This window comes from Folsomia candida, unplaced genomic scaffold (assembly GCF_002217175.1).
Source record: "Folsomia candida strain VU population unplaced genomic scaffold, ASM221717v1 Fcan01_Sc004, whole genome shotgun sequence".
Taxonomy (NCBI): Eukaryota; Metazoa; Arthropoda; class Collembola; order Entomobryomorpha; family Isotomidae; genus Folsomia; species Folsomia candida.
In genome coordinates, this window is record NW_019091196.1 from 5,426,479 (window position 1) to 5,450,428 (window position 23,950).

The following is a 23,950-nucleotide window of genomic DNA, read 5'->3' on the forward strand; positions in this document are numbered from 1 at the left end:
AATTTCTCAAATATCAATAATTATGTCAACCTGGGTAAAATTAAGATTTGTATTTTAATCATTGCTTAATTAATTAATGCTAAAAAAACTCTTCAAGTTTGCGAAAACTTAGCAAAACATGACACCAAATATATCGACTATACTTTTAAAAAGACTTTGAAAAACTTTTAATTTGGAAAATATTCAGGTTTTGTTAATAATTTTCATTTTGTAAACAAATTTCCTAAATCTTCCCTTACATGAAGACAACGAGAGGACCTGAATTAAAATGTTGATTACGGAAAAAATGTCCATATTTTCATTTAGGCGTAGAATTTGATCAAATTTTTATAAAATTTCAACGCTGTTATAAAATCAAAACGATTATCATTACCTCAATTGCACAACAATTAAAAAAATTCGTTCAAAAATTCATAAAATTGGTTTTTATTAAAAAGTAGTTAAAATTAAATAAGGTTTACAGTAAGTAGACTTAATTCAAGATTAATTATAATTCTAAATTTTTGAAAAAGAATATTTTAATTTTTTAAATTAGAAATTTTGTCAAGTATTACGCCGAAATAAAAACAATGAAAGTTTTCACAGGAAAAGTTAAACCAGATTTGTCACAGTCCAGTGTATTTTATCCCACCCTGAGTATAATTTGGAAACAAATGTAAAATTTTGCAAAGCTTTTGACTCGAAATTATGCAAATTTTGTTCTGAAAAATATTCATATTTTCTCACAAGGATAAATTTGATTTTCGAAAACAAATTTTCACCTTAGGACCTGTATTACAGTGATAATTATCAAAATTCTTATATTTCTGTTTCGGCGCAAAACTTGGTAAACTTAACAAAAAATAAACCGTTACAACGCATGTAACCAAGGGGTGAAAGGAGTGTGTCATACGTCAAAGTGAATATATTCACTTGATATAAATATAAATGTATCTTTCAAATCATCGGACATCGATTATATTTGGACACCTTAATGTAAACTCTATACGGAACAAAATACTACTTATCTCTGATTTTTTGCATGAACATAATATAGATATTTTTTGCATGACTGAAACAAAAGTTGACTCAGATACTAAAATAATGAATATTCCAGGGTATGAAATCATAAGGAGAGACAGAACAGGCTCAGGAGGCGGTGTAGCAATTATACATAAGTCGTACCTATCACATAAATATCTGAAGACAGAGACGTTAATCAATGATGAATCAAAGATTGAATTACTCTCGTGCAAATTTCAAGTGGGTATGAGAAAATCATTCATTGTATCAGTTCTTTATCGCCCCAAGTTCAATTTAACTAAAAATGATATTGACTGTTTTGATTCAATTATATTCGAACATGTACAGTACAAATGCAAATTCTATATCTGTGGGGACTACAACATACATCTAGAAAACATAAAACTACCGAATATCAAAAACTTTAACAAACTACTTTATAGACACAATCTACGTGAGCTCGTACAGAATCCAACACGACAAGGAGCACGACTTGACCTTATTGTGACCAATGATAATGACACACACATTTCTGCTATGACATGCCAACCTCTAATCTCTGACCATGATGCAACACTCATTAATAAGCCTATATACCGACCTCAACGACTTCCCAAGACGAAAATCTGTTTTAGAAATTTCACTAACATGGACATGATATCATTAGGTAATGAAGTTGGGCAATTACGTTTCGACGGACTAAAATTCCTAACTGTAACCGACGCTTGCCAAGTGCTTCTTACCCAGCATCTCCAACTCTTTGACAAATATGCCCCCATACAAAATAGATCCACTCGATCCACTCGAGAAATGTCCCTACATTTATGTCTGTATTTACGAAAAGTCTCAAGAAATTACGAAACTCCATCTACTCATATCAAAAGACCAACCCGTCACACATGACAATGACAAGACTGAAAATTGCTGATGGTATTTTTAAAAAATCATTCGATTACGACTGTAGACAAAAGATAGATACCGACATAAAAAGGAAGGGGGTGTGGAAAGTTAAAGAGGAGTTATTTAGACAAACACCAACCAAACTTTGTGTGAATATTGACGAACTAAATGACCATTACGCAAGTATTTCAAATCAGGACATAGACATAAATGTGCCTTTGAAGCCTGTAGATTTGAATGTGAATTCAACCTTCAGGTTTCACAAGGTTACATCAAAAATGACGTTCCAAACATGGAAGAAAATTAAAACCAGAAAAAGGACAACTCCCGACTGCACAGGTATATCACCGATAATGCTAGACCACACGATAGGCTGTCCAATAATTACTGAAGCTCTTTCGACAATAATTAACAAATCTTTCACGGAGTCACAATTTCCTGCCAATTTGAAAACTGGTTTAATAACCCCTATTCCGAAAATCAAGTCTCCTTCTGCCTCAATCCATTATAGGCCCGTTGCAGTACAACCCATTATATCCTTGCTTATAGAAAAATGTGCCCATGAGCAACTGACCAACTATTTAATTAGCAATAACTTACTATATCCAGGACAATTTGGGTTTCGGACTGGTCACTCATGTGAGACAGCGATGGTAGCCGTGACGGAACATATTTATGACAATATAAACGACAATAATATATGCATGCTCCTAGCCTTGGACCTGTCGAAAGCTTTTGACGTCATAATTAGGGAATTCCTGCTCGAAAAACTCTCATGGTATGGGATTGACCCCAAGTGGTTTGGATCATATCTGAGTTACCGAATGCAAGCAGTGAAGGGTGACGACGGTAAACTCTCACAAGTGCGTTTTACCATTCGTGGATGCCCCCAAGGAAGCATTATGGGTCCATGGTGTTTCAAAATCTACATAAATGACCTGCCAAAAGTAGTAAGAAACAGTCTGTGTATCATTTTCGCCGATGATACTCAACTGATTATCGCAGGACCTGTGCACACGCTTCCTCAACTTATAAGTAAGCTTAAATCAGACTTAATTGCAATACTTGACTGGATGGACAATAACGGAATGACGCTAAACTTGGGGAAAACTCAACTAATACTGATTGGTAGTACATCAAATTTGAGTAAGGTTGGAGTTGTAGAATTTGAAGTAAATGGTATTACTATTAAGAGTCAAAACGAGTTGAAAAGTCTTGGACTCATCATTGATTCAAAGCTCTCTTGGATAAAACATATAAATCACGTATCAAGACGTTTTCATGTAGTTGCTACATCTTTATACCCTCTAAAAAGGGTCATGAGTCGGGACAGTCTCAAACTAATATTTCAAGCGTGCCTAATTTCACTACTTAACTATATGGTAATCATCTGGGGGTCAGCATGCTCAGCAAATCTGAAAACATTAGATAAGTCAATTCGCCGAACAGCTAGATTTGTATTAAATGTTAAAAAGTATGACCCAATTAGTAAAAAGCTGAAAGAAACCCTCAGATGGCTTCTTCCTAAAGAAAACGATTACTTTAAAGCTTTTTGTTTTTTCTTTCAGACACAACAAAATCCAGTACCTTTCTTTGAAACCTTCCTTGAAAAAAATTCCCACTTTCATAGCTATCCAACACGCGCATCTAACTTACTGAGAGTCAACTTTTGTCCAAAAAACAGCATGAGTTCAAAAACCCTTCATTTTACTCCAACTATTGCATGGAACAAATTACCTACCGAATTAAAAGAATCGCATAATTTTAATGTATTCAAAACAAAATTGAAGAATTCGTTTCTAAATTATGACATTGCATTCCTCTCTACTCTATTATAATTGCAGATTGTACAACGTTTGATATCAAAATTTACTCGCTAGCTTTGGCATAATTACAATTACTACATTTTTTATAAGTATGCACATACGAATATGACAAACATTGTTCTAATTTTATTACGAGTTATGTTACCGTCAAGCGTAACAAGATTTTGTTTTTAAATCAAGCTTGATGTGAATAAATAAATAAATAAATAAATATAAATTTGATATATCAAATTATTCAAAAATTTGTTAAGATTGACACTTCTGGCGTGTTTTCGACGTTTGTGTCTTATTTGTGTCAAATTTAACAGTTGATAACCCTTCTGGGACCTTTATATGACCTCTGAGGTCAAAATGGAGGTCACCATTGAATTCGGGGTTAAATTTCAGGTCAAATTGACATAGATATGTCCTATGACCTTTACATGACCTCTGAGGTCAAAATGGAGGTCACCATTGAATTCGACGTTGAAAAATAGTTAAAAATGACGTGTCACATGCCAAAACTGACACGAGACACTTTTTCGACACTTTTCGTCACTGTGACGACGTCATCGTCACAGGTGACGTCCAAACGCAAAATGACATGAATTTTCGAATTCCTCATTGAAAAATAGTTAAAAATGATATGTCACATGCCAAAACTGACACGAGACACTTTTTCGTCACTTTTCGTCACTATGACGACGTCATCGTCACAGGTGACGATGTCACAGTGTTCATCTTCGAACTCGTCCTGTCCCTTCACGTTAGGAGTTTACGTTCAAAATTTCAAGTCTCTATGTCATTCCGTTCAAAAGTTATCGGAGCAACGGACAGACAGACAGACGGACGGACGGACGGACGGACGGACATAACGATCTTATAAAGGGCTTTCACCCCTTAATAATTTTTGAACGCTATGAATTTCTAAAACGATCATCAATAAGTATTAAACTTGGTTGGGCTTGGGTTAGGATTATCTTCCAGGTGCGAATAAATAAGTACTTATCAAGAAATTTAAGAACAAAGATTGTTGTTGGATGACGAGTTTCTTCGTCATAGTAAAATTGGAATTAATCCCATTTATCGTCAGGTAAAAAACTGCTATGGGATAAAATTACAAGAACGTTTTTCATGAAATCTCATATCTTTGCATGAAACGAAATCAGGGAACGATCCGGTTTTCCTTTTAAAAATAAGTACCAGATGAGTCAGTCATCTTGTGATCTGCATCTAAGATAACTAATAAAATTCTAGAAAAGTTGTGTACTAAAGTTTTCATGAAATCTCATCACGGTCCATGAAATGAAATCTGAGTCGTTTTTTATGTTCTTTAGCACAAATGCAGACAAAACAAAAGTGTGAATTGGTTTTGATCGGATAAAGGATGAAATTGGAATTTGTGGCGATTTTGATACATTTTATTTCCTACAAAATGAAATAATTGGGCATGTCGCGGCAGGGGTACTTGTTCCTTAAATGTATATTTTTACAAGTAAAAATATCCGTCTTACTTTACCCTCACGGGTATTTTACACCTCAAAAAGCGTACATGACCCCTGGAAATGATGAAAACCTTTATATTTATTAGTTGTTCATAAGTTTTTATATACTGACAGGATTCCTGATATTTATATCGTAATAATTATAAAATTGCGAAATCAGCTCAAATTATTCCACTCTTTATGCTACATATTTTGGATGATGCTGTTTTGCTGGATTTTGCACGACGGGTAAAGCTTACATGAGGCTTGGTAAAGTCGTTGGGGTCAATTTTGCTTATTTGTCGGTGGTGAGATTACGAGTGTATGTAAGCAAGTCTTTTTTATTCCATTTGGGATTAGCAGGTACGTACTTTCCTGTAATGGATGAAAAATCGCGAAATTGCTGGGTGCCAATATATGTACTAATATTTTAGAAAATGTCATCATGCACGTAGCCGGACTTTGATAAGGTTATTATTCGCAGCAAAATGATGATAAGTGAAGTGAAATCCACTAAAGTCCAGATCCGATCCAGATTTATTGTGGGGAGAATGTGTGCATTATAATGTAGTGATCTCACTGGGTTATAAATAACCGTTTAGAGTTTTATGATGGTTGATTGGTACTCATGTCAAGATTTTATTTTATTTCGCATAATTAATTATGGCTTCGTAATCTTTACAAGTTTATGAATAGTATTATTACTCGGTTACAAATTTTAGAGTGAATCGAATAAAAATTTAGGGAAATTTCAAAAAAAGTATCTCCTTAGTATTACCAGAAGATATGTATCTTAAACCTAAGTTTCGAAATAAAATAAACCCTTTTTATTGTAAACGACGTTAAAATGGTTGAAAATTATGATTATGAAATACACATTTGAAAACCCATGTCAACACGATACAAATTTCAGTATGAGACAGATAAATTCAAAATTGACTGAAACGTGTTAATATTAGTAATATTTATAATATGAAATATTAATCCTCCAAGGTTAGAACTGTGATGCTCTCACACTTTGTGATTTAGACGACATTTTCGCACCCTATGAGTTCTTGGTCACTTGTGAATTCTGTAATTAATGTGAAATATCTAACTTGAAATATTTAACCCTTTAAACTGTAGCGACGACAATAGTCGTTTTATAAGAAATGGTTTAATTCGGGAGTACGACAAAAGTCGTCCTGAAAAATCGTGGTCATGGCGCGGAAGGACGACAATTGTCGTTTCTAGGAGGTCATTGATTTTCACCATTTTCTCTCCGCGACCTAAAATTTGTTGCAATTTTGAGAGATTTCTCCTATGCCAACACAATGCTAAATTTGAAGATTTTCTTCCCAAAAATTTTGATATTTCCCTATACAAGTCAATGTTAAATTTTTGATTTTCCAGTTTCTCGAGTTTTATTAAAAACTCCTGAATTTCTCCTCCCGCGCCATGACCACAGCATACTTATAGTGTCCCCGATTTAATGCATTTTCTTGTCGTCAATCATACACGTTAAAGGGTTAAGTCATACCAAAATATAACATAACTAATCTTAAATTCACTCCACAAGTAAATTGAACAAAGACCTTTCCAAAATCTGTGAACCAACTACGTAGCGTTAAATTACTTAAAATTTCTCATAATCGGCGTCAAACTCCTCTAAAAAATTTAAAAAAAAATATTTTATTGGTTATAGTTCAATCGGTATCAGATATATAAGATTTATTTATTTTTTGTAGTTCTGAAAAATTTTAAGATTTTGTTCATAATGATTTTCATTTTGAAAACAAATTTAATTATCAGTATATCATTAAAAATTATCTCTAATTTCTCAAACTTTAAGTTTAAAAGCATAAAATGACATCGTGACGTGATTTTCCAAACCCTGGTTGAGATCCTCACAAAAATATATGTATAAAAAAATAATATCAATCCATCCATACGACTTGTACATATGTTCATACATACGTACGTAATAACACTCATCAAAATGGCAAGATTAAGTAATTAATTGTCACGTAACGTGTAAAGTAAAATACATGGATTCTGGATTAGTTGATTTGATTATGGTCAGAGATACTGCGATCAATTTGTGCTCAAGTGCGGCATTTAAGTACTTTTTACCATAATAAATTAGATAACAGAGTCGAGAACTAAAAGTAAAGGAAGGCGTGTCATGTTAACCGATTATATAACACGATACACAAAATGATCTCATTTTCCTCGTCAGTAAAATAAAATAAGCTGACGAGGAATAAAATTGTAAGAAAGTTTTCATGAAGTTGCATGAAATGAAATCAGGGAACGATGATCTGATTTTCGTTATATATTTTGGAAAAAATGTTGTCAAATTTTGAAAAAAAAATTTGAAAGCTGAATTTGTAAAATGCTCAAATTTTACTGAAATAAAAATAATCAGATTTTGTACATAAGGGTTCATTTCGAATTCGAAAACTTCATTTTCGAAACAAATTTCCAAAACAAAGTACGGTTGTGATAGACGACCTACCTTGATTAAAATTAGAATGACGAAAAATTTAAATATTTTCATTTCGGCGTGAAACTTGGTAAATTAAAAAATAATAATTCTTTAACGCTATGAATGTCAAAAGCGATCATCATCATCGCAATTATGCAAAAAATCTCAGGCTTCGTTGGGTTTGTATTAGGATTATCGGGTGGGTGGGAATAAGCACTTATCGAAAAATTTAAGAACGAAGAACAATGCAGGAATTTTTTCTATGACGAGTTTCTTTGTCATAAGATTGGAATTTATCTCAGATTCGTCGTCAGCTTAAAAAAATGATGAGAAATAAAATTGTAAGAAAGTTTTTCATGGAATCTCATATCTTCACATGAAATAAAATCGTTAAATAAAGTCGAACGATCTTATTTTCTTTTTAAAAATAATTGCATAATGAATCATCTGGTAATAAAATTCTAGAAAAAATTGTGTACTAAAGTTTTCATGAAATCCCATATGTTTACATGAAATACAATCTGAGTCGTTCTTGTTATGTGAGTATATTCTTGGCACAAATCCAGACAAAAGGTTTTCGAGACGGAGGAAACGTGGGATTTCATGAAAGTTGAGTGAGGCATTATTGAGTATTTTCTTGAATGATACGATTTTTTACAGAATTTTGACATTTTTGTGTAAACCACTTTTTAAAAATTCATTTTATTGGAACAATTATTAAAATATATGTAAACCAAAATTTTGAGGAGTTTTATGCTGACTTAAAATTTTAAATTATTTTACTATATTTCTAAGAATTCTACCCTTTTGATACTATAAATTGCTTAAAAAACTTGTAGAACACAAATAATTAATCGTCATCCCTGAAAATGAAAATAGATAGAGAAAAACTCTGGGAAGTGAATCCTTGGATTTAATTTCCTGATTTTACACCAAGTCCAGAATATTACGAAAATGCAGTAAAATGACCAACCCTCGAGTGCTTTATTATTGGACTGACAAGTTGACCACGTCCGTGCCAGTGTCAACTCTCTCTCTCTCTCCTATCATTCCTCTGATTAGTCAATCAATCAATCAATTATTAAATCACAGCAGATGACACTTTACACGGGGAAATTTCCAAATTGAAAAAATATCACTTGTTATAAATTCTTCAACAAGGCTTTCCCACTTTGATCATCGCAATGCCATCATGTCAACAAGAAAATTAAATATTAGGATGACCTCCGTCCCCACCTGTACGTGCCAGTATTTTCCCATGATGCATCATGCATGTATGCAATCCTTTATTTATTTCTTCTTCTTCTTGGAAATATCTTGCCCGGAAATGGTGAAATTTCATGAATCCGCGTGACTAAAATAGAAATCATTTTCGTAATTTTGATTTCGCCTCATGAGCATCTTTTTTTACGACCCTGTGCAGATTTTTGAGGTAGGAAAAGGCCAAGTTGAAGTGGATACGTGATGTCGAAACAACAGAGAGAACATTACGATCCGTGCAGAAAGGATGGGGCTGATTTGGATTAAACTTGACGGATGACAAAAGTGACGATATCCTTCCCGCAGGGCGTTCTATTTACTGACTCGGCACGTCAAGTTGACCAGGACATTGCAAGATGAGGGAATGGAAAAGTCACCTTTTGCCCTGTGGAAATAATAATTGGGTATTATATTTATCAGCATTATAAACCACCAACTAAAACTACTTGAACCATGAATAATATTATGCATGGGAAAGGATGGATCCATTCGACTTAAACGAGATTCCGATACTCGTCATGATACAGATCAACTTTTCATGAGGCTTTACTTAACTGGTTATAAAACGAAGGAGACAAGTGGCCACTTTTACCAGAAGCTTACGAGACCTTTCACGCTAAACATTACCACAAACACGACAATTAAAAGAAGTTAAGTAAATAAATAGCACAATTAATAAATCGATAACCTGCACCTGAACTATTTTACCTTATCGATAACTCACTTATTTGTGCCGTGAAAAAAAATTCATACTGCAATAATCGTGCCATGGCCACGTTGACACCAGCCGCTCGTGAAATCCCTTCTTTTCCTGCCCCCTCCTACGGGACGAAGGGGTACCTCCCACCCGCCTCGATTTCCTCCCTGGATGAATTAATCGCCCATCTTCGCGACATTTTTGCCTCCCCTGAAGTCGACATTGACCTCGTCCAAGCCGTTCTCCGCTCGTACAAGAGTAATCCTGCAGACTGGAAAAAATTCGCGAAATTTGACGAATATCGCTACACCCGGAACTTGGTGGACGAAGGGAATGGAAAGTATAACTTGATGCTGCTCTGTTGGGGAGAGGGGCACGGGTCGCCCATCCATGACCATGCGGATGCTCACTGCTTCATGAAAATTCTGCAAGGAGGACTGTCCGAGGTGCGATTTGAGTGGCCTGAAAAACCAGAAGGACAAGTGGATGAGGATGAGGTAATTTTTTGAATTTTGAACAATTTTTTTGAGAAGTTGGTTTGAATTTTTTGAAGTAATTTTTTGAGATCCTTGTTTGAATTTTGAAGCAATTTTTTGAGATCCTTGTTTGAATTTTGAAGCAATTTTTTGCGATCCTGGTTTGAATTTTGAAGTAATTTTTTGAGATCCTGCTTGATTGAATCTTGAACAAATTTTTTGAAAACCTGGTTGGAATTTTGAAGTAATTTATTAAGATCCTGGTTTGAATTTTTGAATTTCTGTTTTTAAAGAATCACTCAATGAAGGAAACGTCCCGATGCGACCTCTCCTTGAATGGCGTGTGTTACATGAGTGACGCCTTGGGACTGCATCGTGTCGAAAATCCGAGCCACACCCAGCCCGCGGTGAGCCTTCACCTCTACTCGCCCCCATTCTCCGCGTGCTCCATGTTTGACCAGAGGACGGGTCACGAGACCAAGTGTAAGGTCACGTTCTGGTCAAAATACGGGGAGAAAGTTAATAATACATCGTCACCACCGCCGCAACCGTCGAATGGAGTCGTTTCCTTATCAGCGGACTAATTATTGGGCAATTATTGGGCAATTGATGTCACGCCATAAGACGAAAAAGAAAGTAGCAATCTCTTAAAAATGTAGCGACGCAGTTAACTTAAAGGAGAAGGAAGATGATGACCCAAGCGATAACCTGAATAATATTTAATTTATATATATACACTTATCTTGCAGCTAATTCATACGTCCATTAACTAACTAACTAATCAACTAACTAATAAATAAATAGTTTATGTATATTACTTACGTACACGCTCCCTCCACAAAAATATTTGCATAATGTATGTCGTCATTCAAATAATTGTGATGATGACGATGATGAAAGCTTTAATTAAATGAAAATCAATGAATAATGAATGGATTTGATTGTTTTGTTTTGCTGGCAAGATAAGAACATGACAAATAAAGTGTATGCATTTTACTATTAAAACTAACACGAACTGGATGATAATAAATACAAATACCTGTTTTAGTGGAAATTATATTTGTTGTGGGTTGCTTATTGATTGATTGTGTAAATAGTCATTCATTCATTGATTGTGGAAGCTTTCTCATAAAGTTTTCTGTAAAAGATAAGAATGGTAAATATTTTTGTAATGCGTCATAAATTTTTACGTTAGATTACTTACGCACTTTGCATGGAATGGACCTTGTGACATTGACTGAACAATGAGAACAGGAAAGTCGTTGTTCAGTTAAATAGTAACATTAATGCTGCGCTGATGAATGAGAGGAAGATGTTTTTGATACATTTCCAGATTTTGTGTAAGTAAGACGTGAAATTTTTTGAGTTTTGTCCTGCTTCGATTTTTGATAAACACAAAATCCTAAAAATTTGTGCATATTTTCATCTCGACTTTTTTCATGAATGTTTTACCCAATTAAACTAAAATTACGATAAAATAATCTAACTTATATCTCCAATTTTAGTATTTTCAAGCTGTTTTGTAAAAAAAAAATGGAAACTTGTTCAGAATCAGAACGAGAAAATTTAGAGGGAATCAGTTAAAAATGAACACATTTAATCCAAACATTTCAGGATCCAGTAGAGTTATGTATTATCAAAAGTTTTAAATATTTCTTTCTGCAACTAATTAAAGTATTTAACAATAAACTGACTAATTGATAAGCGGTTATCATAATTCCTACATCAACTTACAAGAAATCAGAAAATATTTAACTAGATTTTGCTCCCTCGTTTGACGCCGAACCCTCAGAAATCTCGATCGGAGCGAACCTCCTCTTCAAATACATGAAATCATATGAGGGAACTTTTGTGCAATATTTTTCCCGAGCCGCCTCCCTCGTCCAAACGACGTGTTGGAGAAGTTCGGGGAATTTTGCCTTCCAGTTGCCAGGTCCGAGGCGAAATGTGGGCTCCTCGCCCTCCGCCGCTAACCTGCGTGGATCCCCAACTCCAGGTTCGATAGGGTCGTGCAACATGGGAATTGGGGGGACGTCTTCGGGACGAATGCCACGCTCTCGAGATATAATTTCCTACAAATAAAACGGTTGGAAAATTAAATTTGGAACAGAAAACTAGTTTAAAATTGAAAAATCTGTTCAAAATTTGGTGTTAAATGGTACAATTTGTAATTGAAATTAATTAACTGAAGTTGCACGACTCTCATGGAAAATTTTGCAACTTGAAAATAGACGGCTTATAAAAAATTGGTTTGAAACTACTTTGCACAAAAAAATAATTTACAAAACGGTAAAATTAGTAATTACTGACCCTCCACAAGGGCGGAAGTGGGGCTGTTCTTGGCAGGGCATTAACCGGCAAAGGATTTGCCTTGTATTGTTCCCACTTTTTGAGAAACGCAGCCTCATCTTCTTTCAAGATTAGCTGGTAGCTTGGCGATTCTGCAATGTCGCCAATGTCAACGGGTCCCTCTCTTGGCACCCCGCGGTGGACTTGCTGGACAAATATATTCCCTTGACAGTTTTCCTGAATTGGATAAGATGACAATAATTAGTTAATGATATTGATAACACTATATTAACTGTGTATACAAACCGGGTACTCTAGAAAGTGGGGGTGGACGCTGAGGATTTTGTAAAAACAGGGCTCCTTTGGATATTTCTCGGCGATGAGAGGATTCACGACGTAGCGACCACGCCCAAAGTTTTTGAGGTTGAGCACGATTTCCCAGAGGGGGCGGCCAAATTCGGCGTTTCGAAACCCAAAATATTGCATGACCGGCATCGTCGTAGATTGAATTGGTGAAATCTTCTTATCGATTTACAAAACCTAACAGCAGATTAACTAAAATACTGGAAACTGTAGATGTTCAGATAACTATGAAGATTTAATTACTAATTATTTATAATTAGTGGATAGTTAACAATTTATTTCGACACGAGTCGAAAAATAAATTTGCACACAAAATTAAACTGCAATTTAGCATCGTGTGGCGCTTGAGATTTGCACGTGAGACTGATTTTCGATGGCTCGCTGCCTCAAAAAATACTATTTTCTCATCTGGCAAGTTGAGAAAAACTGAGTTTTTGGAAAACCTCAAAATTTCCGAGGATTCAATTTGATTCGAAATCTGGGAACGTATAATTAGGAAATAAATGATGGCTTTGCAACCTAGTGTCAATCCTTATCTGCGGAAACTTGCGGTATTTAAGTTTAAATTAATTGTCAATTTTACACTTCAAATTCTGTTCTGCCTGTGCAATTTATTTGTTTTAATTATAATTAATGCTAATTGTGTCAGTTATCTTGTGTACATTATGAATTTATAAACATTCCTTTCTTAATTAACAGGCCAACAATGTCCGCACCTTTGCTGCAGCGGCGGCCGCCGCCAAGAGTCCATCGCCATCATCCGGCTCCCCTCAAAATTCCTACCACATCCCTCGCGAACCTCTGAAGGTCAGCAAGGTCAATAACATTACGGTCGCATCGGTCGAGACGAACAAACCCTTGGCCAAGTTGGCCGTTTACATTCGGTAAATTAATAATCGAACATGTGAAATGCATCGGAAACTTAAAATTTATTAAATGTTTATTTAATTGTCCAGTGCTGGCTCACGTTTCGAAACGGACGAGACTCAAGGGGTGACGCAAATGTTGCGAATCTGTACCGGTCTAGGGACCCAGCACTCTTCCCAATTTAACGCCATCCGCACCCTAGAAGCCAACGGGGCGAACCTAACTTGCACCACGGGACGGGAGTACGTCGCCTACACCGTGGAAGCCAGCCGGACAAAGATGTAATTACTAATTATTATTAATTATAAGAAATGAGGGTCAAGTTAATTTTTTGTCAATCAGTAAGGTTTGTAAACTTTGTAACTGAATGCAAGTTTACAAAGTTTGTCCTGAATTCTCCCAATTTTAAATGTTTCTGACTGGTTTTTACAATATTTTGGCATTTCGGTACCTTTTTGTTATTTATTTTTTTCATTTTTGTGATGATATTTTACAACTTTTCACAATTGAAAAATTCTAACATACTTTCTAACAATTATAAATTGTATTATTGTTATTATTGTTACGTAGTTTAAGAGAAATTACACATTACTCTAATTAACTTTGTTCTGTGGGGCAGGGACGACATTCAAAAGTTCGTGAAGGAGTACGGCTTCTACCAAGTGTTTAAACCTTGGGAAGTTAGCGACAACATCCCCCGATTGCGACTCGAGAGGAAAATCCGTCCCCCAGAGGCCCGAATTATGGAACTCATCCACAAATCGGCCTACCGTAAAGGGCTCGGATATTCATTGTACAGTCCGAAGTGGATGATTGGAAATCATTCTAGTGAAATGGTATAAAAGGAAAATTGTCATTTTTATTTTAAAAAAAATTTCAATTCGATTTTGTATTTTGCAGTTGAACAACTTTGTCAAGTCAAATTACCTCGAAGCCAGCATTGTCGCAACCGGGATGAATCATGAGGAACTCAAACTTTACGCTGGGGCGTTAAAAATGTCCGAAAAACCGAGAAATGTTCCTGCCACGAAGTTCTATGGGGGATCGGAACTCCGCAAAGAGACCAGGTCAGGATTGGCCTATGTGGCGTTGGCGATTGAGGGCGCGTCGTAAGTGAAGAATAAACAAAATTGTGGATGAAATGCGTCAAAATTATGTGCAAATTTTAGCAAATAGATTAGCAAAAAAATTTTACATTTTCTTTGCAAAATTCATGTATGAGAATTGTGTGCAAAAATTGTGTCTAAAATTTGTATTTTCTTCTATATCTGTAGATTCACTAACCAGAAGAATTTTATCACCGCCGCCCTCGTTCACCGCGCCCTGGGATCCGGTCCAAGGACGAAACGTGGCTTGAATTCTGGAGGGAAACTTAGCGCCGCTACGAGTGGGGATGGCGTCTCTTTGAAAGCAAGTTCGAGCGCGTTCAGCTCAAACTATTCAGATTCAGGCATTTTAGGAGTTTTTATTACTGCCACGCCGTGCACAGTCGAAGCGGTATGAAGCCAAGCTTACCACAAAACTAAATATTTCACGCTCCTCATTTATTTCAGGTCACTAAAAAATCTGCCGAAATTTTACTCTCGGGCGGCTTCTCAGACGCTGACCTAGCTCGAGCCAAGGCTCAGTTGAAGACAGACATTGCCTGCGCGACGGACAGCGATGGCGGATTTTTGGAGGAAATCGGACTTCAAACCCTGCTTACCGGAGCGGTCACTTCACCCACAGAGATTGAAGGGCTTATCGACTCTGTGACTGCCAGTGATATGAATACGGTCAGTTTTGCGCATACAAGTTAACTGTATAATTACTTATTAAAATAATTATGTAATTCATTTATTTGCAGCTCGTCACTAAAGGAAAATTGAGTATGGCATCGTTCGGAAAAATTGCAAATGTTCCGCACATTGACAACTTGAAGAAATAATTACTTGTTTAATTGCAATTTTAAAACAGTTGAGTATTCTATCTAATCAATTTCACTAAAATTGGAAAATGTTGTAGTAAATGAAACCGTTCTATTAGACAGATTGCTATCAAAATTTAAATTAAAGTGGTGTGGTGACGATGTATGTAAATTAATTATGTAAAGTCAATTAATTATACGAATGAAAAGAAAGTAAAAACTACCGGGGAAAAAACTTATGTGAAAATTAACATCGTTTATTTATTTTTATATATTTAGAAATCAGCAAATATTATAAAATTGTTAAGCTTTAAACATAATATTTTTCACTCATCGTCGTCATCTTCTTCGTCACCTTCGCTCATTTCTTCTTCGACACTGTCTTCTTCTGCGGCTGCGTCCTCCTCCTCGTCCATTTCGTCTTCATCAATCTCCTGTTCTTCCTCCATGTCGTCGTCGTCATCTTCCTCATCTTCTGCTGAATTTTCTACTTTTTCGACCTTTTTGACATCTTCCTTCTTGACGGGGGTCTTTCCCTTCGCAACATTCTGGTTCCTCCCTTTCCTCGGCTTATCCCCCAAGGCGGCGATAAGCTCTTTATCCTCCGCGCTGACCCTTTTCCTCTCGAGCACTTCAATCTCTCCGGTAGCGTGAATCTTAATGTGAGATCCCGGTTGGGTGGACAACTCGCCCTCCGTCGGCTCTGGAATTGATCCTCCCTTCGTAACGGGTGGTTTCTTTACGTCGTTGGCGGATCCTGTGGAAGAAATGATCAAAATTAAGTTACTAGTTGGTTAATTAGGATAACTCCTGAGTGAATTATATGGAGAGACGCCGAACCTGTTGAAAAGTAGACGACAAGCGGCGGCATGCCTCCTTCTCCGGTGTGAAGGGACAATTTCTGAATATTTTTCCATCCTCCGGGAAACTTCTTTTTCAACCAGTATGCAATTTTGGATACGTTTTCAGCGAGCTCGTCCGCCTTGAGGTTGTCGTTCCCGACCTGGAAATGCAGTAAAAAATTGCTTTTTTGTAAATCAGAAAGAGAACAAAACCGCTCAAGCAATAGTAAAGTTTGCAGAGAAAGTTTAACAAAATGCTTAAGTTTTAATAACTATTGACTCACCACCATCGTTGACGTCTGACCCTTCAAACTAATATGAAGGACACTCTTCTGCAAGGCGAATAAGATCTGTTCACCCAAATCCTTATCTTTAAACTGTCTCCCGGGGATGCCCAAATGGAACTTTTTCTTCTTCTGGAACTCTCTCCCGAGCAAGCGGGGCATCATTTTGAACAATTTGTGCTCTACGATAACCACATCGACCGTCTTGGCAAGGGCACGTTTCGCCTCGAACGTCGAGTAGTCGTCCTTCAACTGTTTCAACGTCATGATTTGTCGAACCTTGAGTTTGTCCCGGGTGGCGGAGGAACTCATCAATTCGTCCTTGACCTGACCGATGACATGTTCCGCTTCGACGCCAGTCACGTCGCGGACAATCAGAAGGATGTCGAGGGACTCGGTGGCCAAGGGATAAGGGGAGTGGGGGAGAACAATGTTATAATATTGATGAGCGCCCGTAGGGGTCTTGAATGCCGTGATGTCGAGGAGAAAACGGGCCGAGGCGTCGAGAAATAGGGCGTCTGACTTTTTCTTGGAGACGTATTTTAACAAAGCTTTGACAGCAGTTTTTGTCTGTAATTACAAATTAATTAAAATTATTTATTTAAAACGTGGTAAATAAATTTCGATGAAAAAATGGACTTTGTTTTTTACGTACCTGCAACTTATCGAACGACTTGGGCCCCTTGTCCAACGTTTCCGTTTCCGCTGTCATTTTGAAAGTTTGAAGCTTAGGGAATTTTTAAAAACTAGGAAATTTATTAAATTCCGGGGAAAGTATTGAGAAAAGTGGGCTATGCACGTGTTGAGTGTGCTCAGCGGTGTTCCCGGTGCCAAACCCAGGGCAGGATTTAGGCTTGTGCAAATGCATGCAAAATAGTATGACTTGGCGTCTACGTGAGGCTGACGACCCTATACATCCATGGACGACCCATTGCGAAAATAAAATTCACAGATGCTCTGAAATATTTGGTAGTCGGGGCGGGCCTCACTTTTGAACAGATAACGTAGTCCTTCTTCATTGTTTCCGGATGATAATGATTTTACGTGTGAAAATGCAATTGAATTTTGTAATTGAATCTTTTATTGGGTTAGGATTTTTATAACCCTTTTAAACATTTACAAGATCACGCTTATAATTACATTCACATATTGAGGCTGACTGTCTATTTTTAAAAGTTCACAAAATTATGTATCATTAAAACTTAATGTCCGAGTGAATTAGTTCTCTTTGCTGCATTATGTAATTTAATAAAATGTTTTTGGTTCCTAGCACCGTCGTTTTCGAATGGTAGGTTTTTCTGCGTCACAAATTGACGTATGGAATTTGTGAATTTTAATTTATACTGAAGAGCTAATAGAGTCCAATGTAGCTTAAAAGGTGGAGATCTTTGAAGTAAAATATCATAGTAATCAAGCCTCGTGCCTCCTCTTGTGTCTCCTTGATATCTTTTATTAGGCGAAAGTGCAATCCTTTCTAGGAAATTGTACACGTTTTATATATCTTTCGTCATAATTTCCTTCGCAAACGCCATTCTCGCCCTTTCTTTGGCATTTTAAATCAGGACAACACCAATCCGTACTATAGCAATCCTTGTTCTGTCCTTTGCAAGTACCTGTTCCCAATCGCTGAAAGTGGTCAGTCAATCTAGGCCCGTAGTAGCAAAATCCATTGTCCGACTTCCAATCTTCAAACGAACTAACGGCACAATAAGTCGCATCGTAAAACATTTAGGGAGGATTTTTGCAGGGCTGGGTTTTGTCACACGTCTGAAAATATGGCCACAAATTATCACAGTTTTATAAAATAATGCATAATTTAAATATTAATTGTACTAACTGAGATGGAGACAAGTGCCAAAGTAATTATTATAGCGAGTTTCCATTTCTTTTGCATATCGAGCAGTAGTAATTGGCTCGGCACAATAATCCCAAATTTCTGAAATGTCGTCAATTATTCGCGATTTAAAGTCAGTTCATATTATACTTACATTTTATTTGGTTTTTTAGTGTAAGCAATCCACTCGGGAATCGTATCTTAATTTAAGAGTAGGTCAATTTATTTACCAGTCTTGTGCTTAGTCAGTTATGGAACAAATTGCGTATGAATTTAACAATGAATGACAAAATATTTATGTAACTGGAGTTTGTTTTTGAAGGCGGATTATTAATTTATTCTTTGAGCAATAATGTGACTACAAAATCAATTGAACAATTATAACTAAATTTATTAGAGCCATTAACTCACACTTTGCAAAGTACCGGAAACGGTAAGAAATGAAATTTCTAGGCCCGTTGTTTTCAAGTACTAGGTTTTTATTGCGTCACAAATTTACGTAGGGACTTTGTCATTTGTGAAAATTATGTTATCTTGACCAAGTAATACATATACGTAATGCATAGCTTAAAATTAACGCTTTCATTCCAAATTTCACATGTTTTAACATATTTAAAAATATTTCATATAGGTAGAGCTCGTTTTCCATATGTGCAGAGCTTTGTGCTAAAACAAATTGTATTTAAATGTGTAATTTACTATTTAAATTTGCAAATGTCTGACAAATTGTGAGTAAATTTCTATACATAGATAAATTCATTTCATCACTTTATTATCATTTACATATTAACTGAGTAAGAAACTTTACACAGGCTTTTTAGGAAATTGTAATTTTTTTATATAATTTTCATCATAATCTCCCAAGCAAACCGGTTTATCGTCGGGGCCTTCGCAGTTTAAACCAGGACAACACTTATTCGTTCCAAGGCAAGCCTTTAACTGTGCAAAGCAGGTACCTTTTCCCAATTGAAGAAAATGCTTAGTCAATTTAGGCCCATAGTAGCAAAACCCATTGTTCGACTTCCATTCTTCAAATGAACTAACGGCACAAGACGTCACACCATGGAACCCTGCGGGAGGATTATTGCATTCTTCAGGACTTTTGCAGGGCTGGATTTTGTCACACGTCTGAAAAGTATAGTGACAAATTTTCCCATTTTTTAGAATAATGCATAGTTTTAAATGGTAATTGTGTGTACTTACTGAGAGTGAAACAAGAGCCGAGATAATTATTATGGCGAGTTTCCATTTCTTTTGCATATCGAGAAGTAATAATCGGTGCAATAATTTTGAATTTCTGAAATGTAAATGCAAGTCATAAAGAATTATTCACGATTTAAAGTCAGTTTATATTGTAAAACACCTACGTTTCTTTGCAATTTCTTATTTCACGCAAGGATTTAGAGTTAGGTCGGGGGATCCTCTTCGTACAATAATTCATTTATGAATGTACTTAAAACCAGTTAAGAAATGAATCACTATGAAGTCGACTTTACGACATAATGTGTAATACAAGAGTTTGTTTTTTAAGAATGAAATTGCTAAATCGTTAAATTTTGCCCTTGAAGCGAAAGGATATTCATTGTAAAGTCAAAGTGTAAGAATTTGATTGCGTATGAGCAGAAAGACTATAACTGCCAAAGAAACAATTATGTAATTGATGGTTAGAATTCTTAAAAACTATAAATACGATTTCCTACCGATTAGTAAATTTGTTTTTACCACTACATTATAAAACCGTAATGCTTGTTACTATGATGGTGGTAGAGTCATATCCTCTGACCAGTTAGGATCCCAAGGAAATGTTGTTTTTAGAGAGTACCTATGCATTAAAAATTGATTCCAAAAAATTGGACGCATTGATATTGGAATCTTCCAATGAACTGAATTTAATCAGGTGCATACGAAGACCATGAACACATATAAATCAGAGTTTCCGGATTTTTGAAATTTTATTTTATTTAGTAATTCGAAATTTGTCAGTTTTGAAGAATTGGGCAGTTCTATCGAAGTAGTATGAAAAACAAATCGCGACGAACATTTCCAGTACGATGAACAAATGAATTTGCATTAGCTTTTGTCAAATTGTGTAAAAAAATCGGATTGAATTACTGGAAAAGAAAGTGGTGCTATCTATCCATGCTTTATACTGGCCAAGTTTTTGTGAATATGGGCTTGTGAAAGTGTGTGGTTGATTTAGCATTACCAATATTCTTCACGTCAGCGTTTTAACTGTAAAATATTGAAGACGAAAATTTTGCTCCCGAGAATTAACTTGCCTGCATTATTAACGTTACACAATGTTTAGTTAATTATTTGTTAAGTATTTTTAAATGTTGACATATGTAAACTGTGAACAATTCTAGTCTTGACTACATATACGTATACCATTGCACGTTTAAGTTATTCATACGTATAGAGATATGAATCCAACACGATTACGGATAGGGTGATAAGGATCCCCAACATCTGCGACAAATAATAATTACAAAATCTCAACATTCTTATTTTTTATTAATATTTAATACCGTTGAGAGAAACCCATTATCAATGACAAACTTCCTCAATCCTCGGACGCCAACTGGTTGCTCATTCAACTCTTGGATAAGGTCCATACGCACCTTTCGAGAATGGCCCGCAACCACGCTCTCATTGTTTAAGAAGTCCTTAAATTCCCCCATCTGACGTATATAAAATTTCGAAATTTACGTGGACCGAGGTGCAAAAATTTCTTTGATTTTTTTGTATTACCTTTTCACAGATTTGGGCTGATACCCCGAAAAAGATGACATTCATCAAGATCTGGTAGCAGTAGCCAGCTTTTTCGTACCATCTTTTCGTGCCTCGACCACCAAGCTCCCGGGAGATGACATGGACAGAATCCAAAAGAAGAAAACGAGCGGGCTGATAACATTGTTGATGACTTCGTTCCCTTGGAAGACATTGTAGAACTCTTGCGCCAACAATTTTCTCAGTTTGGATGTGAATTCATACGTGGCGTCAATCAGAGTTAATGCCCCAATCACTATGAGCGTGGTGGCGAATGCCTGGGTCAAGTTGTACGACATGCTCAGGAAAAACTGTAGCCCGTAAAATTCTAAATCCCCTATGGATACGGCACACTGGCATGTTGTATTTCTTTCACAATCCAATAATTTTTCATCCTCATCATCAGTATCAATTTGCCAGTACCGTCTGGCCCAGTTAGCATAGAGCGGTATACCACATGAAGGTCCATATTTATAAATATATGGGAGTCCCAATTGTATGAGTGTCCCGTGAGCTCCAAAGGCGATTGCAAGCAGACAGAAAATGGCGATGACGACCTTCCGGAAAAACTTGAATTCCTGAAAAAAACAGGAAAATGTCAATAATACATTGAAATAATATATTTTTAGCACATTAAGCAATAAATTTCAGTGTTGGACTAAATACTTCGAGCAAAAAATAGAGACATAACTTATGTCTGTTTTAGATTAGTCACGTTATATACGTTTGTACAAAAATTCATATCATTTTGATATATACGCAAAGGCGTAACCGGAAACAATCACCTCGGAAAATATCTCCCGGAAAAAATCTGCAAAGGACGTAAAGGACATGAAATATTCATACAAATTTTTTACGAAAGATTTTAAAATTGTTTTAAAAGATTTGCATAATATTATTACAAAAATTAAATTGGGCAATTTTAACGCCAGATAAAAATTGTATGAAACATGAAAACTCGAAACTTGTTAATTAGATATGATCCAAGTTATCTATTTAGTAATGATGATTTTACAAATTCATCAAAGTATTTTTCAAAACTTGCACAGTTTACAAAAACATGAGTGAATCGTCTTGATAAAATGGTCTGGAATATACCTATGCACATATTTCACATTTACTACTTTGAAAAATGCAACTGCTATGAAAATTTGATACGTGAACCCAAATTTGTAAAGATATTTCATGCATTATTGTACCCAAAATCTTACAGACTTTTCCCAAAATGTAAGGTGTCTCTGGTGCAACATTTGTGGTTCTTAGCAAATACTGTTACAAGATCTCGTAAGGCCAGTATACTGGCCTTACATGTAAGTATATATATAAGTATGTATACATACTTATATACGTAAAATTTACGAATTAAAGTAGAGGATGAAACAAAACAATCGGATAAAATTTATCCAACTCCTATGTCATCCTCTATTTTACTTTATGTTAAGTAAATTTTACTTATGAATGAACCCATGTATTTACAAAGCGTACTTTATTTTGTGTATCGGTTGCGACGAAATATTTACAGATTCACTACAGTTTAATCATATTGAATGATCGAGTTCAGCCAAGATGCTTTATAACTTAAGTATAAATATGATATGGTATAATTGATACCGATAATTCCAAGAAATAAATTGCTATACATATGTATTTTGCGAGAATTCATTCATTATCAATTAAACTGTGAGTTACATACAGCGGAATAAAATGCAATATTCGTTTATATGTCAATCTAGCAAGATAGACAAGGTCGTGGAAAATAAATAATCACGTAATTCACACAGTCCTTGATAACTTTGTAAAATCCTTGATTTTGGTAACATCCTAAATTTTACAAACTAGCTTAAAATAAAGACTACATAAGACATATTTTTCTAAAATTTCTAATGTTTTGTGCCACGTAATCAAACTCGGCTAGATAACTTCTGAGATGCTTTCTCTTTTTTCGAACGAGCAGTAATAGCAAATAATAACTTGATTGCAATCCTACATTTTTATTAAAATTTATGTAGTTATATGTGCTTACCCATTTCCTTTCCTCATGAATTGCATGGTACGTTAGCAATTTTCCAATAAATTCTTCTACAAATTCTTCCACCAGTGGAAACCTCCAGACAGAGTAGTAGAACGCCAAAAAGACCGGAAAGCGAGCAAATTCTTGGATCACATCGAAGTAGTAGAAGATGATTTTGATGTTGTATTGCGTTGTCAAGAACCGAAAGATGAAGAGCAATGCCGTTAACACGATTGTCAAGATGTGGACGATAGCGCAGATGGTCTACAAATAAATTATTTAATAAATTGAGGGATTTAGGTTCATACATTTCTTTGTGTGATTACAGTGGCGTTAAAATTGAGCCTGAAGATTTGTAACGATTTTTGAAGAAAAAAATCGAGAAAAAGGAAATGGTTGTCCTTAATTTTAAAGTTTTATCCTGCGTGCTAACTAATTAAAGTGAAGGGCAAATTATTTGAATTTGGTTGTTGGTGGACAGTTAATATTCCGTAGAAATTCAAATATAAATAAATTGTTATATACTAAAGCCTCGAGTGGGCGACAATTTTGCTACCACTTTGGTTAGTGCATTACCATTTGAACTGGATGAGTGTGGAGGACATAGGTCCGACCAACGTCAACTTTCACTCTCAGATAACGGAAAGGAATGACGCCACAAAAGTAGGCAAAACTGAAAAACGTGACAAAAATT

At 35.6% G+C, this 23,950-nt stretch overlaps 4 protein-coding genes and 2 long non-coding RNA genes across 10 annotated transcripts; 2 read left to right on the plus strand and 4 right to left on the minus strand.

Annotated features, from left to right (window-relative positions):
* Positions 1-8,569: 8,569 nt before the first annotated feature.
* LOC118435172 lies at positions 8,570-9,763 on the minus strand. Of its 2 annotated transcripts, XR_004834554.1 has the most exons (3): positions 9,627-9,763; positions 9,474-9,534; positions 8,570-9,303 (listed from the first exon to the last, which is right to left on the minus strand). It is a non-coding gene; the product is annotated as an uncharacterized LOC118435172 (long non-coding RNA). The 2 variants fall into 2 exon arrangements; XR_004834553.1 differs by lacking the exon at positions 9,627-9,763 and having other exon boundaries at positions 9,474-9,612.
* LOC110849514 (cysteine dioxygenase type 1) lies at positions 9,525-11,148 on the plus strand. The gene is made up of 2 exons (XM_022096926.2): positions 9,525-10,112; positions 10,385-11,148. The coding sequence occupies exons 1-2, from the start codon at positions 9,687-9,689 to the stop codon at positions 10,673-10,675; spliced, it is 717 nt and encodes a 238-aa protein (XP_021952618.1). The 5' UTR covers positions 9,525-9,686; the 3' UTR covers positions 10,676-11,148.
* Positions 11,149-11,160: 12 nt separating this feature from the next.
* On the minus strand, positions 11,161-13,071 carry LOC110849513. 3 transcript variants are annotated; one of them, XR_002547832.2, is made up of 5 exons: positions 12,687-13,071; positions 12,402-12,617; positions 11,826-12,163; positions 11,300-11,493; positions 11,161-11,229 (listed from the first exon to the last, which is right to left on the minus strand). XR_002547832.2 is itself a non-coding variant. In XM_022096925.2 (3 exons), the coding sequence occupies exons 1-3, from the start codon at positions 12,873-12,875 to the stop codon at positions 11,843-11,845; spliced, it is 726 nt and encodes a 241-aa protein (XP_021952617.1). In that variant the 5' UTR covers positions 12,876-13,071; the 3' UTR covers positions 11,657-11,842. The 3 variants fall into 3 exon arrangements, 1 of the variants encoding a protein (XP_021952617.1); XR_002547831.2 differs by having other exon boundaries at positions 11,210-11,229; positions 11,296-11,493; XM_022096925.2 differs by lacking the exons at positions 11,161-11,229; positions 11,300-11,493 and having other exon boundaries at positions 11,657-12,163.
* Positions 13,072-13,132: 61 nt separating this feature from the next.
* LOC110849511 (cytochrome b-c1 complex subunit 2, mitochondrial) lies at positions 13,133-15,744 on the plus strand. Its single transcript, XM_022096923.2, has 8 exons — positions 13,133-13,294; positions 13,443-13,627; positions 13,700-13,891; positions 14,230-14,446; positions 14,511-14,719; positions 14,885-15,107; positions 15,164-15,385; positions 15,457-15,744. The coding sequence occupies exons 1-8, from the start codon at positions 13,247-13,249 to the stop codon at positions 15,535-15,537; spliced, it is 1,377 nt and encodes a 458-aa protein (XP_021952615.1). The 5' UTR covers positions 13,133-13,246; the 3' UTR covers positions 15,538-15,744.
* An 8-nt stretch (positions 15,745-15,752) lies between these two features.
* Positions 15,753-17,470, minus strand: LOC110849512 (ribosomal L1 domain-containing protein CG13096). The gene is made up of 4 exons (XM_022096924.2): positions 17,298-17,470; positions 16,643-17,212; positions 16,357-16,519; positions 15,753-16,273 (listed from the first exon to the last, which is right to left on the minus strand). The coding sequence occupies exons 1-4, from the start codon at positions 17,352-17,354 to the stop codon at positions 15,843-15,845; spliced, it is 1,221 nt and encodes a 406-aa protein (XP_021952616.1). The 5' UTR covers positions 17,355-17,470; the 3' UTR covers positions 15,753-15,842.
* Positions 17,471-19,209: 1,739 nt separating this feature from the next.
* Positions 19,210-22,601, minus strand: LOC110848977. Of its 2 annotated transcripts, XR_004834783.1 has the most exons (6): positions 22,031-22,601; positions 21,228-21,823; positions 21,005-21,157; positions 19,844-20,945; positions 19,680-19,773; positions 19,210-19,604 (listed from the first exon to the last, which is right to left on the minus strand). It is a non-coding gene; the product is annotated as an uncharacterized LOC110848977 (long non-coding RNA). The 2 variants fall into 2 exon arrangements; XR_004834782.1 differs by having other exon boundaries at positions 21,228-22,601.
* Between the last annotated feature and the right edge of the window lie 1,349 nt (positions 22,602-23,950).

Bases quoted from the DNA above. Each gene is read 5' to 3' on its own strand.
- LOC110849514 (XM_022096926.2), top strand. From the start codon at position 9,687: ATGGCCACGTTGACACCAGCCGCTCGTGAAATCCCTTCTTTTCCTGCC. The intron at 10,113-10,384 runs GTAATTTTTTGA...CTGTTTTTAAAG, and splicing joins GACAAGTGGATGAGGATGAG to AATCACTCAATGAAGGAAAC.
- LOC110849513 (XM_022096925.2), bottom strand. From the start codon at position 12,875: ATGCCGGTCATGCAATATTTTGGGTTTCGAAACGCCGAATTTGGCCGC. The intron at 12,618-12,686 runs GTTTGTATACAC...TATCCAATTCAG, and splicing joins CCCACTTTCTAGAGTACCCG to GAAAACTGTCAAGGGAATAT. The intron at 12,164-12,401 runs GTCAGTAATTAC...TTTTATTTGTAG, and splicing joins CACTTCCGCCCTTGTGGAGG to GAAATTATATCTCGAGAGCG.
- LOC110849511 (XM_022096923.2), top strand. From the start codon at position 13,247: ATGATGGCTTTGCAACCTAGTGTCAATCCTTATCTGCGGAAACTTGCG. The intron at 14,720-14,884 runs GTAAGTGAAGAA...CTATATCTGTAG, and splicing joins TTGGCGATTGAGGGCGCGTC to ATTCACTAACCAGAAGAATT. The intron at 15,386-15,456 runs GTCAGTTTTGCG...ATTTATTTGCAG, and splicing joins CTGCCAGTGATATGAATACG to CTCGTCACTAAAGGAAAATT.
- LOC110849512 (XM_022096924.2), bottom strand. From the start codon at position 17,354: ATGACAGCGGAAACGGAAACGTTGGACAAGGGGCCCAAGTCGTTCGAT. The intron at 16,520-16,642 runs GTGAGTCAATAG...CTGCATTTCCAG, and splicing joins GTCAGACGTCAACGATGGTG to GTCGGGAACGACAACCTCAA. The intron at 16,274-16,356 runs GTTCGGCGTCTC...TTTCTTCCACAG, and splicing joins TGTCGTCTACTTTTCAACAG to GATCCGCCAACGACGTAAAG.